General features: G+C 35.0%; 2 protein-coding genes across 5 annotated transcripts in view; both read left to right on the forward strand.

Moving 5' to 3' along the window:
* vri (nuclear factor interleukin-3-regulated vrille) overlaps window positions 1-20,750 on the forward strand; it is a 1,376,222-nt gene that overhangs the window by 1,106,754 nt on the left and 248,718 nt on the right. The gene's annotated exons all lie outside the window — the stretch shown is intronic.
* Window positions 10,281-10,694, forward strand: LOC145687467 (protein GVQW3-like). Its single transcript, XM_081760920.1, has one exon. It carries the CDS (start codon window positions 10,281-10,283, stop codon window positions 10,692-10,694), a length of 414 nt encoding a protein of 137 aa, XP_081617046.1.

Raw genomic sequence — 20,750 nt, forward strand, 5'->3', positions numbered from 1 at the left:
GTGTATAGGTTAAATATCCTAATCATCTGTTGCGTAATTGCTGCTTGTGAAATTTTCAGCAATACTGTTTCAAGCGTTTAATTCAACAAGTTTCGTTATTTCCTTTTGTGAAGGGGAGTTTGGACCACAAATTCTTGATAAGTGGGATTAAGTCTCGATGAAAGTAGTAAAAAAAAACGGGATAAAAAAGTACCTGTAGTTGAATATATGCTGCCCACACAATAAATGATAAATATTATTTTGCAATATTTCAAATGGAAAATGTCCCAGATATCTTCATCTTCCATTTAATAATCAAGAATCAGATCTCATAAAACGCTACAACAAAACTGTTGATTGAAAGTGTTGCGAAACAAGATATTCTATTTCATCCACTGTGTGTTCGATGGGGACATTCGGTCGAAATAGTGTAACGGCTTCTTCAGGCCAGCCATTCTGAGTGAAGCGTTTCTTCGGTTTATCTCATTCTTACCAGGCAAGTGCCGGGATGGTATCTAACCTACATATTCCAGGCCGCTTCCTTCCTTTTCCATTCCTTTCTTCCTTCCCCCTTCCCAGAAGTGTATGCTCTCCGAGAGACGTCGGTCATCATATGTGACGGGCTAAAGGCCATAGGTGCTAGTAATGTCCAAAAATATGTATAAACAAATAAAATCATCCACTGTGTGGACATCATTATCACTTGGCTGGAATTTTAACTGCTACATCATCTTGCTGGAGAGAAAAAGTTCTTTGTAGGCCTTAAGTAGGCTAGTGATAACAACAAAATAAATAAAAACTTATAAAAGATATTTTGAGATGGAGACTGGTTTGAAATTTTTTCCATGTTAGCAGAGAACATATAAAATGGATAGGGTGTGCACCTTCGCACAAGAGACACAGGTTCGATTCTCGATTGAAGCTTATATGGTACCCACGTTAAGCTGTTGATCCATGTCTCATGTACCCAGTTCTGAAAGGGGCGCTAAGCTCCAAATCAATTAAAAAATAGAACCTACAGGCTAACAAGCAACGCAGATTAAGATGTCATTTTGCAGCAGTCGTTATAGCAGCAAGGATATACAATAATCAAACTGGGCCAGTACGGCATACCGGCAGTAAATTAAGATGCCAAAAATCGTACCAGCTGTAAGAAGAAATTACAATAAGATGTAAGCTCTACTATGTTGAAGTATACTTAGCACAGGTTTATGTATACAAGTAAAACGGTAGTAATTTATTTCCAGTTCGACCACTGGAGATATGTTGTTGACTTGTTCGAGAGAGCTTTTAGGGCACTACCAAACCTCATCCTATTAATCTTGACACATTAACTAAGAAAAGATGGAGTGATGTAATGCCAAATGGATTGCTTCAATTTCCTGATATTACCGTAAAGGGTGTTAGTCTGTGCATTGCATTACTGTGAGTTAACACATCGAAGGTGTGCTACAGCTTAATAGGATACCAAGCCTTATACTTCAGAAGTAACGAGAGGCCGTATAGTTGGCACTTGGGAATGGGGTCGTAGTGCTTCGTATATTGCTATTACGGTTAATAGAACCAAAGCGTGTGTTCAATACTGGATCCGACGATATCAAGAAGAAGACGAAGAAGGACTACAAAACCACTCAAAACCACCAAAAAATCAGTAAGACGTAGAAAAACTACAGCAGAGGAAGATAATGCACTAGTCTCTGCTAGTCGGAAATATCCCTTTCAACCTGCTTCCACTCTTGGGCAAGACCTGCATTTGAATATATCAGCAATTACAGTAAGGAAATTATTAGTTGAAGCGGGAATCCATCACTGAATTCTTGCCGTAAAAGAAGAATTGACTGTAGAACACCGTGCATCAAGAATCTCGTTTTCGTTGCTGTATCTGTCAGCTACAAAAGAGTTCTGTTATACCGTGATTTGGACAGACGAGAAAGTGTTCTTCTCCGCCCAAGACGGAAGACTGTTTCTGTGGCGCCCCAATTGCACTCGTTGTTCACCAGAACATATTTAAAGAGGAAAAGAAGTGAAAGGATTAGGCATGCTTTCTGGGATTGGATATCAGCAGCAAGAGGTAGATAATTAGCAGACATTATCGCCTAGGATGGATTCGGATGTTACCGACCGTCAAGGCCATATATCCGGAAGACGAAATGCCTGTCATTAAATACATCCAAGATAACAGCAGTATCCATACTTCGAGAATAACTAAACAGTGGTTCCACAGACATCCTGACATTTCTTTGCTCCATTGGCCATCTAAATCCCCGGACCTTAACCCCATCGAAAAAAATATGTGTGCATTAATTGTGCAGAATTGGTAACCGAGACGGGAGAAAACTGTTAAAGCTCTGGAGAACCATGTTGGATAAGTATGGAAAGCTTCCGTAGAAGACCTGACTTATATTCGTCACTAATTGATTCCATCCCTCTTCGAATCAATGTGGTGGTAGATAATAATGGTGCGTGAACAAGGTATTAGGTTTAAAATTATAAGATTTTTATGTTTACTGAAGAGTATTTTGTTCAAAATGAATATTAGTTTGAAGATATAAAATGTTCACGAGCAGAAGAGTTGACTTGATTTTTAGTTTAGCGTCCCTTTCAGCAGCGAGGGTATGTGAGACGTGGACCTACTGATTAACGTGGAATCCGAACCACATGAGCTCCCGCCGGGAATCGAACCCGGGTCTCCCACGCCAAAGTCAGGAGCAGAAGAAAAAAGTAAAACAAACATTTACGTTCTAAGCATTTGGAATTACCAAGACAGACTGAATATACTTTATTTTATTCTTTTTCTTTAATAAGTATAACCATATTTTTCTTTCTTTTTCCATGGGAATTAACAATTCTCATTATTCCTTTATCTTTTATTATGGGAATTAGGAAAAATATTCTGAACAATTTTAAAGCACTTAACGAAAAGCGTAGATAAGTATCCTATTTTATATCGTTGTCTGTGTGATGTATGATATATATTTTTTCTTTCTCTTTATATAGGAGAATTAACGTTTCCCTTTATCTTCTAAGGAAATTAGAAAATGGATATTCATAATAGTATTGGATTCAAATACTTAATGTCAAGGAGCAGATAGACTATTTTATTTTGTTCTCCCCATGAAATAAGCATAACTTTTTCTTTCTTTCTTTCTTTCTTTCTTCATGGTGGCCCTTAAGACTCTTACCTATTTGATCGCCAGTAGTTTGCCTGAAGGCATAACGTCGCGTAGGAAACAACTCGGTTCGACACGTGCCAATATACCTACTTTCTGACTAGGGTTGGAAGTCATTTTTTCACTTTCATGATTTCATGGATATATATATATATATATATATATATATATATATATATATATATATATATATATATATATATATATTCGTCTTTTCCAGGCCTCTTCCGCTCATACCAGGACACGAGTTTGATTGCTTCCAGATAACGAAATTCGTATTTTTAGCATTATTTAATTTGATCAGTTGCTATATTTGCCAAAAAAGTTGACGTTACATGTTCTCCCTGAAATATACGCAAAGGAGAAAATATCTTTTGATAAACAAATCCGGCTTTAGATTGGTTGATTTATATAAAAAGATCGGGAAGAAGGAATTCTTTCAATGAGCCACTATCGCTAGTGAGTTTGTAACGACAATATTATAACCATGGGATTCAAACTTGTGTTGCGTTCTTCAAGGTTTAAAATTAACATATTTCAGATTCTATCGAGAATCAAATTCAAGGTGTATATTTCAAGGTGGTGTCCCTATATGTTCAAGAAACTTGCATTTCAGCATGTGCTGGCAATATTTTTGCCAACTTCAAATACCTTGCATTTCGTTGCAGTTTATTTTATTATAAACCAATGCTGAGTTCTATTATAACATTTTTCATAATATTTGTCATATTATCTTCGACATTTTAAGTATATATATATATATATATATATATATATATATATATATATATATATATATTCATTTTTATATAATGAAATGTAATGCCATAGTGACAGTTTGAACTATAATCTCTGTTTTGTTAAGGAATAAAAGTTGAGAATTTTATATATAAACAAAAAAAATGTGATATTTACTTCCAGAAATAGGGATGATGGAAGTCAATTTGCTGACCATAGATAAAACAGCTGCAATCCATTTCCTTGACCATAGCTAATTATGTCCATAGCCAATTAAAGAGAATTCAATTAATTTTTGAGCTGTAAACTTATTCATAGTTTTTATTAACAGTCAAATCTAGAAGTTTTACGCTTGTAAAATTCTACCTATTTTTTTTTTCACTTGACAAGAAATAAATAAATAAATATTTGCAGAATATTAAATCACACCTTAAACTGTAACCATATGTTTCTTTCTATTGGAGTCCTACCTGATCAATGAAAAAAATAAAAATAAAAAGTAGGAACACGAAGATTCGAACACGGGTCGCGGGAACTGGAGTTCTGCACGGATCCAATGAGCTACGGAATAAGATACAAAAGATATGTACGCTATAAATATATGTCAAGAACCGTAAGCTTCACGCTGTGAAAGAACATTTTTTTCCTTTTATTAAGTTTTACGATATTTCTATAGTGTCTTGTGTGAACTGCAAAGAGATAGATCATGCAGTTATCGATTTGGTTAGGGACTGAGCTTTAAAAACTTTTAAAACATTTAATTAAATCGCGATGTGATAGCAAGGAATGTGTACCGATTTTATTCTCATAGTAAGGGGCAAAAGATAGTATCCCGCGGAAAACATGCATTTTCTTATGTGACAGAAAATATATCACTTGGTAGCAGGGGCGTAGCCAGGATTTCGATTTCAGGGGGGCAGCTGGCTAAACATTCATTTGGGGGTGTCCGGGGATCCGACCGGGGAAAAGTTTGAATAAAACCGCAATCTTAGGCCTTGTATTAACAACTTTTACAAAAGCCGGGAGTTCCAGACCTCTTGGCTACACCACTGCTTGGTAGCATCCATTGTTCCTGATCATAATCACTCTTTTCACTTCCGCCTTCAGCCATTATTTTATTCTTCCAAGCCAAAAAGAATGCATTCGTTGTACGCATTTGGCGCTCTTAAAATTAAAATTATGGTATAATTAAAAGTGTGATTTTGCCATTTGAATGTAAATTTATGTCCCTTAATCCCCAAAAGAAGTCTTATGGGCGCAATCTGCTCCGTAAGTCCCGCATGTGTGCTTCCCCTTGTTCCAAATCGAAAATTTAGTTTGGGTATTTTCTGGAAAACTATTCGCGATATATAGAATTTAATACTCAGTACTTCTGTTTACTTGGTACGGGAATTCATATAATAGGAAGTAATTGTTTTGTGTAAGTAGAATTATACAGAACAGCCATGAATTAATGTTTTGTGTTACTAGATATGTATGAAAATTATTAGGAAATTTTCTAGAGATGTGGAAAGTATTCTTCCCATGCTGGAACAACAGTAATTAAGTTAGTGCCAGGGAAAGAAAAACTTGAGACAGGGAATTTCCCTAGCATCCCCCTACAAATAAATCACTGGTTGTAACGAACGCTTTGTGCCTGACGTATGACTGTCTATCGTTCTCTGTAGCTCCGTGGATGAGTGAGCAAAGGCATTGCTTGGTAATCGAGAGGTTTATGAATCGAATCCGGTCCAGGGAAGTTGAATTTTTTTTTAATTCTTTGTTCCTTTTTTATTCTTAAGATGTTTCTCATGCTCCCTCCGTAATCATGGGATGTTCTCAACTGAATTCTCCACTGGAATTCAACAATTGGTAGTGGGATGCTCTCGGGTTCGGGTGAGTTTTTACATCTGTACTTACAAAATCAAAATTTGTGACAATATATGGATGCTATCTGATTATTTTGTCTCCAATTCTAAATTTTCGCATGTGTGTGTATTTCTCCTTCATCATATTTGCATCTATCGTTCTTTAATGACGTCAGCTATGACATAAGATGACTTGGGAGCAATACTTCAAAACATAGAAGCGCTATACCAATGGGCCTAACCTCCTGAAGTGGCAGAATATTTATTCAGGCTCTGCAAAGTCATTTCAGACCAAATGACTGAAAGAGTGTTCATTCCAACAGAAACGGGATTGTACTTTAATTTTATGTTGCCCTTTACGAATAGGATATATATATCAAGTAATATGATTGCCATAAGAACTACACGTCTGAGATTAATCTCATTTTGGAGGAATGATGCTATAGACGGTAGTGTGAATTTCGCACATGTGTTCGGAAATTTTCAGTGCCTGGCAATTATGTCACCCGGCGTCTTTATAGCTAATTCGGTTGCAATACTTCCCGGCAAATGCTTCGGACTCAACTGATGGAGCACTTTTGCCGTAAATCTCCTTATGGCTGTACCATCCAGAAGTGCCCCTTACTGTACAATAATTAACAAAAGTAATAACACATTTATATACTTATTATATGTAGAGTGTGCTGTATATGTTTATCAATGCCAATACAACACTGCTATGAAATGTTCACGTAATTATCCAGTAGATTAGTTTGATAAACGTCAAGTATTTTTTTTCAAAGTGATAAATTAGTTAGAAGTCTAAAGTTGCATTAGTTGCATTTACATTTTTATTTATAGTTTTGTCGTTTTATTTTCGCTGCTAATGATGAATAAGAATGACGTTTCCTAATTTCAATACAATTAAATACAGCCTCTTCTAAATAATAGATCGTGGTGTATTCGAAATGAGATTACTTCATAACAAAATATCGCTTACCCAAAACAAGACTTAACATAATCGTATTCCATGGTCTTGACACAATTACTTGCATTCACAAGGAATTTGGGAGTGCTCAATTTATAATAGTATGACGCAAGGAAGGTAATTGTTTACAATGAACAATCTCTAAACAACTTCCTACTTCCCAGACCATATGTGATAGTTAAATTCAAACATCTTTTCATTTGGCGTAAAGAGTACATCTAAAGCATTGTCTACTCACAGTTTTAAAGGGCCGAAATTCTTACTTGACACTACTTCGTCTTTTTGTCTTTATAGATAATTGCATGATTCAAATTACTCCTTTGCACTTCTTAAAACCTTTTTAAATATAGACCTTAACTTTATATTCTTACTAAGCTAACAGTTCTTTCTTATTTAAAAAAAAGAAAAAAAATGAGGGTCGTTGCTGCTTCAAAGGTAATTTGGAAAGAGTACGCAACACATTGTTTCTTATATTCTGCTCTCAACACCAAATATGATCAGGAGCAAGAAAAAAAAAATAGTTGGTGTTTCGTTTCAAAATTAGCGTATCGTAGTTAGAAGAATCATTTTCATTCACACCACCCCTTTGTATAAAAAATAATCCCAAGTTAAGGCTCTTTAAAGGGAGTTTACATCGGCCTTTTTCCTCAGTCTCTAACGAAACCTAGTATGGTGTATTTAATCAAGTTCGGATCTATCCTATCCAACATTGAAGAATATCGTTAAGACAGCGTAGTGCAGCCTAAAGCCAGAAATAATAATAATAATAATAATAATAATAATAATAATAATAATAATAATAATAATAATAATAATAATAATAATAATAATAATTACGATTTAATATTGTGGTTTAAAGGAATGTTTGGTTTTAATTCTGAGCACCTGTACGTATTTCTTAAATTGCTCATATGCTTACATCTGCAAATATGATATAGTGGTAATTACTTTGCAAATTAATGTGTAAGGAAGATACATAATTTGTAATGACTTATCTTTGCTTCAGTCAGTAAGGAGCATTGAGGTTGTGAAGAACGAGACCTATTATTAGAATGAGATCCTGACAACTATTAGGGTTTGAGATTCTGAACGTTTTGCGCAATAATTTTATTTGGTCTTAATGTCAGTACCAGTTGTGAGTAGACGTAACTGGGCATTACCAACTTGAAGATGTTTTTTTTTTCTTATGTAAGTTGGTGTTCAGAAATTTTGAATAATATAGTACACAACAACGATGGCATTTAAATATATTTCAAATAATTTTATGAAAAAAATAGAAATTCAATTTAGAACCGTAAAAAATGTGCTCGACATAATCTGTCAAGTTTTGTCAATTCCAAGCAGTATTGGAAGATCGGTCGGTACCTCAGAACCAAACCCCGGTAAGTGAGTAGCAGGTCACCTCCATCATAGTTTAACAGCAGGAAAGGCGCTATAATGGAGCAATTACGATAGATCATAGAAGTTTGCTCTGTTCCACAGTTACTAACCACTTTGAAAGGTAATTTGTGAATGTTGTCTGGTTTTATTTATTTATGTATTTATTTATTACTACTTTGGTTTTAATTTTTGTCTTGCTTCTTCATCACTACTCTAAAATAATTTACTGACTCCAGCACTACCTTCATAAGGATTCAAAATAAAGTTACAGGCATGATCTCTATATTGTAATCAAGGGGGCGCGGTGGCTCAGTGGTAGAGCGTTCACCTCCGGCGCTTGGGGTCCCTGGTTCGATCCCAGCTCGCGCCGTGTGGACTTTGTGGTGGACAAACACCGTGCTCGTGGGTTTTCTCGGGGCTCTCCCGTTTCCTCCCACTTTCTTCATTCCACCATTTCACTCATCTCTCATTATCACCGTCTCCTTTAGCCTAACCGGCATAACCGTGGGACGTTAAACTTAAAGATTTCATTTTCATTTCTATATTGTAATTGTAAATTTTACGCACACTGCTTTACAAACCATAGAGTTTTGAAAGACAATAATAATAATAATAATAATAATAATAACAATAATAATAATAACGGAAGTGCTGTAGAACTTAAGCAGAATATGTAATGTAGTGCGATGTAAAAGCTCAATATGATGTAAAATGAAGATTACATAAAAGTTGTGCGATTTCCTGTAGTAGGCAATGGTCTTTGACTAGTTAGACTTATAGTCTCGTTATTGTGTATAAAGCACACCTTCTTAAGAAAAAAAAACTAACAACATATTGAGAAATATAGTTTATTCGGGGTTTCATGATCAATTCAAGGTTGCGTGACATGATGGTGTTAATAAACATTTTATTTCTATAACTAAAACTAAGCTTTTGTCAAGCATGTTTTAAGTCAGTGTTCAAGGATAGGAACGTCATCACATATCTTCATCTTGCATTCAGAAGTAAACAGCTGTTCTGACAGTCACTAGAATCCTCGTAATGTGGGTTGACAGGGATCGTCTCTGCAATCAACACAGGTAGGGGGATATTTCATTATCAGCTCTGTCTTTATTATTGACATTTCTGTTATCATTGGATGTCGTTTTATTTTAAATCATATTAAGAAAAAACGTAAAGTGTTGAATTCATGTTCCTTTAATATTGTGCTATATATTTTTGCTCAATTCGCTTTGTAATTGTCCGATACCTGTGATTTTTTTAAAAAATATGTTTAACTTTGGTCTGGCATAGTTTACAGTTAAAGTTGTCTTCGGTCTATATTTATATCATTTAATCAGCATTTATGATTTTGTCAATTTTAGCGCACAACAACTATCAATATTTTTATTTCATTAAAAAAATCAGTGAATACAAATCATTGTAGATCATATATTTTTAAGTGCTCACAGTGTCAGTAGCAGACCACTACTTGTATCCAAATACATTATTTCAATACCAAATTAGAAAAGTTCTTACACTCATAGGTCTACAAAATCACAAAATTAGTATCAGTTTCACTTATGATCTAGGGGCCGTTAAATTCAGGTATAACAATTATCGTTATCTAAACTGAGCACAAATGAACCGTATGGGATATGGATTTTCTCCTTATGGGGTATGAACTAAACTGCTATGGATAGTAAAACAAAATTTAGCTCCATTACATAGCTTCCTTGTGATGAAATGATTAGATTTTTTTCTCCTTGTGTGCGGGGTTTTTATGATCGCTGCCAGTACATGAGGTTTTGCATCTATACTGTGTTATAAATTCTAAACTACAATCCTAATTTGACTAGCTCAGGTATCTAAAATAGTTTTATAACCCGAACATTAAGTTTCTGCTTAAGACTTGTCTTCGTGGCTTTGTATGTAAACCAGAAATAGAGTAGCAATTCTTCTAACTTCAAATAATTATGTAAGTTATTTATTTATTTATACACAGTGCGGCAATTTGAAATAGAGACCGAGCTTTTTTTTCTCAATACGTGGCACAACTGCGCAAGTGATCTGTGGTGCAAACAAAAGAGGAATATTTCATGATTAATTCATACCAAGTGCATTGATCTTTACTGACAGTTACGTGTGTGGGTGTGGCGAGTGCGGAAATGTGTTGCTAAGCTGCGTCGTGAGTTCGACATGTAATAAAGAATAAACATCATGTTTCGTTTGCGTCTGGTTAAGGCTGCTACAGAAACTTATCAAATATTGCAACAAGTGAATGGGGCACCTTGTTTATCCCGTCTTCGTGTATTTGTATGGCACTGGCCTATCAGGGAGAACTGGGAGTCAATTGAAGACGAGGAACATTCATGTACATCAAGGACAGTGAGGACACAGAGATTGGTGAAGAAAGTGATGGCACTGATCACAAAAGACCGAAATGAGATACTACAAATTCTTCCTGAGAAGTTGCACTTGAATAAAGAAAATGTGCGGCAAATGGTAGCCCACGATCTCAACAAGAGGAAGGTTTGTGTCTGTTTCGTGCCTCATTCCTTAACAAGTCACCAGCAAAGGGACATGATTGATCACAGCAGAGAAACTGATTGCTACCGCCAATATGGAGCCTAACTTTCTCCTGAATATCGTTACTGGTGATGAAACATGGATATTTCAGTATGACCCGTCGACAAAACGTAAGAGTGCAGTGTGAAAGTATCCTAACTCTCTAGAAAGCAAAAAAAAAGAAAAAGAAATAAAGAAAGAAAGAAAGAAAAGAAAAAGAAAGAAACTACGACAGTCAAATACAAAATCAATATTTTGCTCGTTAATTTTTTACGATAGTACTGGCATTATGCATAAATTTATGCACAAAGGACAAAAAGTTAATGCTTCATTTACCTTGAGGTATCGAAGCGGTTACTGCGACGTTCACTGCGTTGCATATGAACCACGAGTGTCATCGGGGTCATGATCAGTAGTGTCTGCTCCATGACTGCCCCAAGTCACAAGACAGTAACTGAGCAAGACTTATTGTCCCAAAAGGCGATTTGTGTGTTATTCCAGCCTCCCTATTCACCAGATTTGATGCTGTGAGTTTATTTTCAATTTCCTAAACTGAAGTTTCTAATCAAACGTTTGTACTTCAATGACGTAATGGTCATTAAGAAGGCTATGACAAGGGCTTTCAACAGCATTCCACAAGAGGACTTCCAGCAATTCTTCTATGCACTGTTGGCCAGGGCGCAACAATGCATGGCTGCAGAGAGTCGTACTTTGAGTGATCCAAAATAAGAAACTTTCCATGTTCACTCTCTCTTTTTCTAAAGCTACAGTCTCGATTTCAAATGACCGCACTGTGTACGCATGTATAGTTCCAAATACAATACGTATGTCATTTTACACTGAGAAATTTAACGACAGTCTTATAAAAACAGAATTCAACAAAAACATGAAGACATTAATGTAAAAAAAAAATAGCAGAACATCCACAAAAAAAAGCAATAAGTACTTGCATAACTATACTTAAAACTTAATTTTGCAAAATGCAGATCAAAACTTTCTTTCAAAGGTAAATATATCCATATAGATGAGGGATGTTGAAATCAGTAGGAAGCCTGTACATGAGCGAATTTCGGACTACTGCAAGTCTAGGTTCCGGAACATAAAATAGATTCGAATACCGTGTTGTGCGAATGGGTACCCTGAAATTAAGTGTAGGAAGTTGAGAATGACAGTTCCCTATATTGGAGAGACGAACTTAAAAAAAAAAAAAAAAAACGTATATTTTTTTCAAACAAATTTATCACTTGTGGATAACATAATAACTACTTTGAATACAAAAAACATGAGAATGATTTTGTATTGCAATCCACGCTGTAAGGGACATGTACATTAGGTGCTTTCCATACTTCTTATATATAAACATAAAGAAATACATAAAAGAAGTGTTTGTGCGAACTGCAGCTACCAAGTTGATTCGTTCAATTATGCAGTAGAATGCACGATACATATATATTAGAGTGGTCCTTAATTATTGATTTCCGAATTTCTTTGGACTCACCCCCTAAAATGGTTCCATATGGGACCAAATAAAGCCAGGAGAAAAATTAGCTTCATTGAATAATATTAAATGGTGCCCCAAACGACCTAAAATTTTGAATCCGATTACAATACATAGCATATGGGAAACATCTGGAATAAACTAATGTAATTTAGAAACGGCTAAAGGGAATGGAAAGGGAGAAAAAAAATATTTTTTTTACTCAAAGACTGGTGTTGCTCTTGATCGATAAAATGTCACTGATAGAGCAGCAATACATATTCTGGCAGCGACTGAAGAAGCATTAGGCCATAATGTATATAATGCTAGTAATAAATGGGTCTTCTATTCACCGATGCTGAGAGAAAATCCGTAGCGAAGTTGCACAGAACCACAAAAAATCATTTTCAGATTGCACCAAGTGCGTTAGTTGTGCATTGGAACGGAAAACTACTGCCTAATTTGACTGGCAGAGAGACTGCCGACAGGTTGTCAATTATTATTACAGAAGATGGTCATGAGAGGCTAATTGATGTTCTCATTTTGTCATCATCAAGGGAAGAACATATTGCTTCTACTATAGTACATTCGCTTGAAGAATTGAACTTGGTAAAGTTCGAGCAGGCAGTTTATTGTGACACTACTCCTTGCAATATAGATCTTGTCAACGTTGCTTGCATTCTGCTAGAGCACTAGCTCCAAAATAACCTTGTATACCTTCCTTGTAGACACCACATTTATGGATTCATTTTAAAATGTGTATTTGATAAGTGTTGTTTCGTTTGCATCTGTACCGGACATTCTCCTGTTAAAGTGTTTTCAGAACGAGTGGTCTAAAATAGATTGCACTAACTTTATTCCAGGAATTAATGATGATGATGTAAGGAACAATATTTCCGATGTAAGAAATGAAGTGTTGAATTTTGCTATCAAACTTGTAGAAGCACGACACCGCAGAGAAGATTACGGGGAATTTTTAGAACTGACCATCATATTCTTGGGTGGCATACCTCCTTGAGGAGTTTTCTTTCGTTTGCCTGGAGCAATTCACCATGTAAGGTGGATGGGAAAAGCAATCTACTATTTAAAAATATTTCCCTTTTGCCAACAATTTCGTTTAACGAAGCAAATAGAAACGGATCTTCGGAGAGGGTACGACTATATGTTCGAGCTTGGCTTAAATGTGATCAAGCATCCCATTCACCATTACAAGACCTCCAATTTTTGAAAGGTTTAAAACTACAGTTATAGACAAATAGATGCTGAATTATCTGAAGTGGCTCTTTCTAAATGTTCATGCCAACTCTGGTACTTGACGGAGGAACACGTAGCATTGGGGTTTCTTGACGATGGAGTTACCATAATGGAAAAACAGAAAATAGTTGAAAGAATGAAAACTGTAAGGGGAAACCGTGAAGCAGCAAAGAGACTTGGCGCAAGAAACGATACCATTTTTTTTGTGTGTGTGTGAAAAGAGAAAACAGTGATTTTGTTACAACAAACACAATTTATCCTCGAGAAATTTAAAATACCCAAAAGGTTTCTTAAGTGTGATCCGATTTCATGGCCAAATAGCAATGACTATCTTCAAGGAAAGTCAATAGTTAAATTCATCCACGTGACAAACGGTGCAGCAGAAAGGGGAGTGTAACTAATAGAAGATTACAACAACGTTCTTACGAAAAATAAAGAGCAAAAATAGCTTCTTTTTGCAGATAGAGAAGGCTCACAGACAATCTTTTCCTAGAAGCAACAAAAGTCATTTATATATATAGTCTCGATAAGTGGGAAATATGGTTTACAGAATACGTCGATAAATATGAAAAAATATATAAATGTATTGGAAATGAATTCTTATTATTGACCAGAAGTTAGATGCATTATTATCTAATGTGTTTGTGCGTGCTATAATAAAGTTGCTTTTATTTTGGACTGAAGTCTGAAAAAGGAAAAGGATCAGAATCCCTTTGATTTTATTTTCAAAACTACATATATTTACTGAATTCCTTACTATCCGTTGACATCTCACCTGAATTTCTTGTAATTAGGGTCTAAGGCCTAGTTCGTTATCCCAAGACGTAGGAATGTAATGAGGATTCAGTACTTACAACAGCCTGAGCGAGTCCTGGCTTTCACATATGGCTTTGAAACATTGAGTTCTTCCTTCTCTTGGGCCGATTGAAAGAATATATTAACGATTATCTAAATTTGCATATTAACTTTGACACCTTGAGGGTAGGAAATTGAACAACACCCGTATTTCTGAAATAATATTTTACTTAAATTTAGGATGAATTTGACTTATCACAATATAATACAAGGTTGAGCCAAACTTCGGCCAAAATGAGAACAACATTGGAGTCGTACTGGGGATTTTATTATGATTTGGAATCGAGTTTGGAAATTTGATATCCGCCAAATCCGAATATATGATACACCACTTAGTAAGACATTTTATAATTCAGAATTACATTTTATTAAATTAGAGCTTCATACAGTATAGGCTCCCTTTGGCTTAATCGACTCTGGTTTTGAGACGTCACGTCACCTGAGCACGTGGTACGATACATAGGGGTCAGTGCCAACTTGATTCTGGCAGGACTACTATGGTCCGCTCTAAATTTTGGGAAAAGTACCTGGGACCATCCCCTTAAATTTTGGAAATTGCCAGAAAAAAATACGATACTATAACGACCGGAGTATGTATCTATACAGGTTTGGTTGGTCCATCTTGTTCACTTTCATGAGTACAAAATTGCCAAAAATTCAAATTTCGGAATTTTTGACCTAATGTATCCTCTTTGATAGGATGTTCTTGTGTGTTATATGGTTATATGGCTGAGTATACGGGGTAATTCCGTTTTGTAGGACATCAGTACATTGATGCTTCCTTCCCAAATTTTGAGAGGGGTGTGATAGCCCACTCCTTAAATTTAGGAATTCTCAAAAATAAAATTTGATAAACATTCGTTAGGACTTGAGTATATAACCTTGAAAGTTTTAATGGACGTGCATTGATGAAAAAAAAATATTAGTATTGCAATGTGTTTACCACGTGGTCGGTTATTCACCTAATTTGTCTTCTTTGATGAGACTTTATGTCGTTATACGGTCGAGTACAAGATTCTATTTCTTTCGTAGGACATGGGTACATTCAGTGGCGGATCCAGGATATGATCAAGGGAGGGGCTAAACCATAGTTTGCAGCCTTATCCAGTGTAAAGCAAAATTGAAGCCCATTTTATTCAGTGTATACCTGAGCGTCAAGGAGTAGCTATAGCCCATATACCCCCTTTGGATCCGCCCTTGTGTACATTAATGGTCCTTTCTCAAAATTTGGTAAAGGTGTGTAGCCCCTTCCCTTAAACTTGGGAATTGTTAAAAAAAAGAAAAAATACTTGATAAGTGTTATCTACGACCCACGTATATAACTTTGTAAAGTTGAGTGGTCTTGCTTATTCCCTTCTGTGTGTAAAAATTGTCTAAACACTACACAGTAGTATTGTCATGTGTTTACTACGTGGTCAGTTATTGAACAAATTTATTTTCTTTGAAGCTTTATCGCGTTGGGTACAGAGATCTGTTCTATTTCACACGATATAGGTAAATTTATGCAATTATCTTAAATTTTATGAGGAGTGTGTTGGTAATTTAGAAATTGTCAAAAAAATGACAGATATTATTTAGGATTTGAATATGTAACTCTCTAAGTTCGGGTGGTTCACCTTGTAACTTCTGTGATTTAAAAAAAAAATGTCGAAAGTACTCCTAAGTAACTTTATATTCTGGCGGAAAATTTGAATTAACACGAGGGGAGATTTTGAATATAATGATGCCACACAGTTTACTAAGATAAAGTTTTATTGTAAGATACAGGGTCTCATCATGGTTCATTGGGCATGAGTATCTTCAAACATTCTTAAATTTCGAGAGGGATACGTGGCCCATTCCTCAAATATAGGAATTGTTAAAAAAGGAACTAAAAATTGATAATCGCTCTCTAGGACTTGGGTATATAGTTTTGCAAATTTGGCTAATATTGCCAAAATTTTAATTTTGAGGATTTTAATCGCACCAAAGTGAGAGATTTAGTATATCACATGATCATATGAACAAATACGGAACATAGTCTAACATGATTGGTAGAAAGCTATTTATGATGAAGTCTGACCTGTTGATTCCTACCTCTAACTCCAAATTTGGGCTTGAAAGCTGACAGCTAACTGTTGTAACTTATTGATGTGCATCAACAACTTCACACTTTGAATCTTAGGAATGATTACGACTCACAGTCTAATGTCATTGGTGTAAAAATTTAGGACTTGGAACTTGATAGGTAATTATTAAAAATAATTGATACACAACAATAACAATTCCACACTTTGAAATTAAGTTATTATTGTTGAATTTTGATTAACTGATCATTTTCAAATATATATATTATTTCTTTCAAAAGTGTTTAAAAAGTTTTAAAAATATTTTAGTTCGAAAAATTTTGAAACGTAATATTTTAGTTACTACTCATAGCCTAAGGTCATTGATGCAAAGTTACTCTTGGTGCAGTTTGATTGGTAAATCTTTATTTTTTTTTAAAAAAAAAGGAAAAACAACTTTTGAAGAAGTTTGTGTAAAATTTTTAGTTTGAATATTTTTGTACCGTAGTATCTGAGTTAAGACTTATAAGTGAGGGTCATTAGTTGAAAGATATTCTTGATACAATAGTATTTGCTGATCACTTTCAAATTTTTATTATTATTATTTTTTTTTAAATGTCGTCTAAACTTTCCTTATTTTCATTCACGGTTTTAAAGTCTCAATTTTATTTTATTTTATTTTTTGAATTTAAATATAGTAACGCTACGTATCGTATCTAAGGTCATTGGTGGAAAGATTTAGGCCTTGAAATATTAAAAAAAATACTATTTGTGGGACCTTCAATAAAGAGTTGAGAAAAACACTCATAAAATGCTTCGTGTGGAGTATTGTACTGTATGGGTCAGAAACATGGACATTACGCGAGTGATGAAAAATGATTGCAAGTTTTCGAAATGTGGGTGTACGGAAGAATGGAGACAATTAGCCGGGTCAAACGGAAAACGAATGAGAATTATTTTAAAAGGGCTTAGAAATGATGGGGGAGAAAAGATCAATTTTAGACATTACTGTGAAGATGAAGAGAAACTAGTTGGGACATTGGCTAAGAAGAAACTGTATCATGAGGGACGTGCTAGACTGTATGGTGGCAGGAAAGAGAGAGAGGGGGCGAAGGAATCTAAAATTAATTGGATGATATAAAAACAGAAAAGACTTACGTGAAAACGAAGAGATTAGCGGAAGACTGTGGAAAATGGAAGATTCTCAGTTGCGGCAGGTGGCCTGGCAAAACTGACAGATTACCCACTATGGTGATGATAGGTATAGTTTTGGCACTTTTTAATCATAGGAAGATAGAAGATGAATTTCCCAAATTTAGTGAGTTATATATTCGAAACCTAGAGAACACTCATGATTTTTTTTTGATTATTTCAAAATTTAAGGGTGGGTGAGTATGAAGAGAAACTATACTCTCAAAATTTAAGAGGAGTACATCAATGTCTTATGTCCAATGGAAAATAATAGACCCTTGTACTCAATCATATAAACATATAACGTGATAAAGTCTCATCAAGGAAGTTAATTAGGCCAATAACCGACCATGTGGAAAGTACGTGTTTATAGTAATATTTGGCAATTTTGTACTGAAGAGCTCATATATATATATATATATATATATATATATATATATATATATATATATATATATAATATCTGCCTAACTTGGGGACTCGGGGTATACTCTGTTTTTAGCATTAATTTTGAACCCATACCCCCTGTTTTCTAAGTAATTCGTTGCTCTCGTAACAAGAGTAGCTGTATGTCCAAGTCTCATGTTTCTAGATTTATTAGCATGGTCCAGGAATCTAAGAGTAAGTCGCTTTCACTATGTTTTATAATAGCATAGATATAGTGGTATCCTTTTGCCCTATAAGGGGCGTAATTTTCAAAACGCTGAAACACGTGTTCCGTCATTTTAAATTGAGAGTTTGTTTATATAATGATTTTCACATCTTCAACTTAAGTGAATATTTGTACACTGGATACTTTCTGAATAAAGAAAGGAAAATTTGAATGCTATAAAATTGGCATTTTTTTCCTTCTTATGAATTTTCGAAAACGTTGATATGTGTGTCTCTTTTTTATGTAATACTTCATGTACCGAATTTCACATTTCCAACTTAAGCAAATCTCTACATTCAACACTTCGTGAATAAATAACGGGAAATCTAAATATTATATAATTTTCCCCTCTTTCCGTCTTAGGAACAGAGTTTTCGGAAGCGCTGAAACACATATTTTATTATTTTAATTGGAGAGTTTATATACCGAATGTCACGTCACTAACTCTAGCAAATCCCTACACTCTTCAGTTTGTGAGTAAATATAGATTTTAATCTTGTACAAATAGGTTCCGTTTCCACCCTTAGGAACAGAATTTCCGTAACGCTGAAATACGTACTACCTTATTTTTACCTGAAAGTATACATACCGAATTTCAGACATCTTAACTGAAGCGAATGCTGAGATACGGAACTTCTTGATTAAACAAAATTAAATTTGAGTTTTTTTCAAAGTTTTTTTTTTCGGTGTTGGAGCTGTTTCAACGCTTACCACAAAAATCTTCAAGACAAGGGTCACGTTACAGCGATGTAAGTACTAGTAGTGTGTTATGTATGTTGAAGAAAGTACAATGTGTGTGTACATTCCAAGAATGGTAAAGTGACGAAGTTGCAGATCGCATTATACAAGTTTATTAATGGGTTCAGGAAATGGTTATACATTAACCGGGATTTATAAGTGGCATTATTTGCTCGGACGAAGCACAATTACAACTAAATGGAACTGTAGATAGGTATAATTGTTTTTACTGGACTGAAGGTAATCCCCACAGTACTGCTGAAAAAGCTGCGAATTTGCTTGGCGTAAATGTGTGATGTGGTTTGTCTCCTAGGGGACTCATTGGCTTTTTCGTTTTGTCGGTACTGTAACCAGAGAAAAGTACATAAGAGTGTTTGTTGATTCCATTTTCCCGCCATTTATGCAATGTACGTAATGACAAGTTTTATTATCAACAAGATGACGTTTCGCCGCACTATCGTAGGGATGTGCGAGAATACCTGTATCAAAATGTACCTGGCCAATGGACAGGACGTAAGTGACCAATCGAGTTTCCTGCATGCTCTCCTGGCCTGACGCCGCTCGATTTCTCTCTTATGGAGCACAGTAAAATAATAAGGCATACTTTCGTAAACCATGTAATCTGAATACTCTTTGGGATCAGAAGTCTGTCATTGTCTTCCCTACATAACAGAAATGCTGTCTTTCGATCCTACATAAGTTAAAGCTGTTCTGAATCCTCCTTGAAAACCCGATGTTTCCCTTTAGGTGTCGGTTAGATCTTCAAGAACACAATCTACTACGAAGAACATACCAAATTACTGGAAAGTGTATGTGGTACCGATAATACAGATCATATCGGCTTCGGCACTGTATTTACCCATAAAGAAATCTGCTCAATGAATTTTCAAAATCCAAGCTCATGCTTACTTTACAGAATCTAGATTACTTGCTAAATCATCGGTTTCTCTTCTGCCCTCCTATTCTTCACTGTTGTTTCATAGCATTGGCGCAGGAATATAATTCGTTTCGCTATGTGATCTCCTGTTGTGCATTGAAATGACGAAAGGAAACTATGGTACGTTTAAAACTGGAAATACTAAATACTAAGTGGATTCGGGTTTACAATGTCAGCGAGGAAATGAATATCTGTACGAAATTAAGCTATTTTCTTTCTATCGCAGAAATGAAAGTTCACTTCGTTAATTATGTAATTCCAGTTCCACATTTCATGAAGATATTGCTAATTCAAAACTTAATAAAAAGCTTCGTAATGACACATTCGAAACGAGCTACCGGCTTACACAAATTGTAGAATATCAATATTTAAACATTTTCCCCTTTTTTTAAAAATATAATGATTGTTATTTAATTTCCCCTACTTAGCTTTTATCTTACTGATTCGTATTTTTTTTTAAGTTAGTTCAGGCTTACGTAAAATAATGAAATAAATAATGTTTTCCTTTGCTATCGAAAATGCGATAAAAAAAAAAACTTACAAACAGCAATGCAAATTCAAATTTCTTTCACAGTTTGCTTACCCAAAAAGCAAGTTGTAAAGAAAAGGTTGATAAATATTTTCTTAATACCTGTAGTGAAGTAACAGCATTGAGGCTCAAGATGGTTCCTTTCTTTCATTCCTTTTGTATTTGTATATGTATGTGTGTATGTGTGGTGCTTGTGTATATGTGTATAGAATTCTCTATAAGAAGTATTATTCCTTCTGTGCGAAAATATGTACAGATTAAAACGCCAATAACACAAAATAGTGGATTTCTTAAACTTCTTTCAAGTATTGTTATGTCTACTGTTTACCAAGTTTAACAAAATTGTAAATATCGTTCTCAAACGGTGGTTCATCACATGGGGCGTAAACTCCCTCGTGGCTATATGGTTAGCGTATGCGACTTCGAAAAGGAAGACCAGGGTAC

Source organism: Thermobia domestica, chromosome 6 (genome assembly GCF_964235325.1).
Source record: "Thermobia domestica chromosome 6, izTheDome1.hap1.1, whole genome shotgun sequence".
Taxonomy (NCBI): domain Eukaryota; kingdom Metazoa; phylum Arthropoda; class Insecta; order Zygentoma; family Lepismatidae; genus Thermobia; species Thermobia domestica.

Excerpts from the sequence above, each read along its gene's own strand:
- LOC145687467 (XM_081760920.1), top strand. The coding sequence starts at position 10,281 with ATGTTTCGTTTGCGTCTGGTTAAGGCTGCTACAGAAACTTATCAAATA.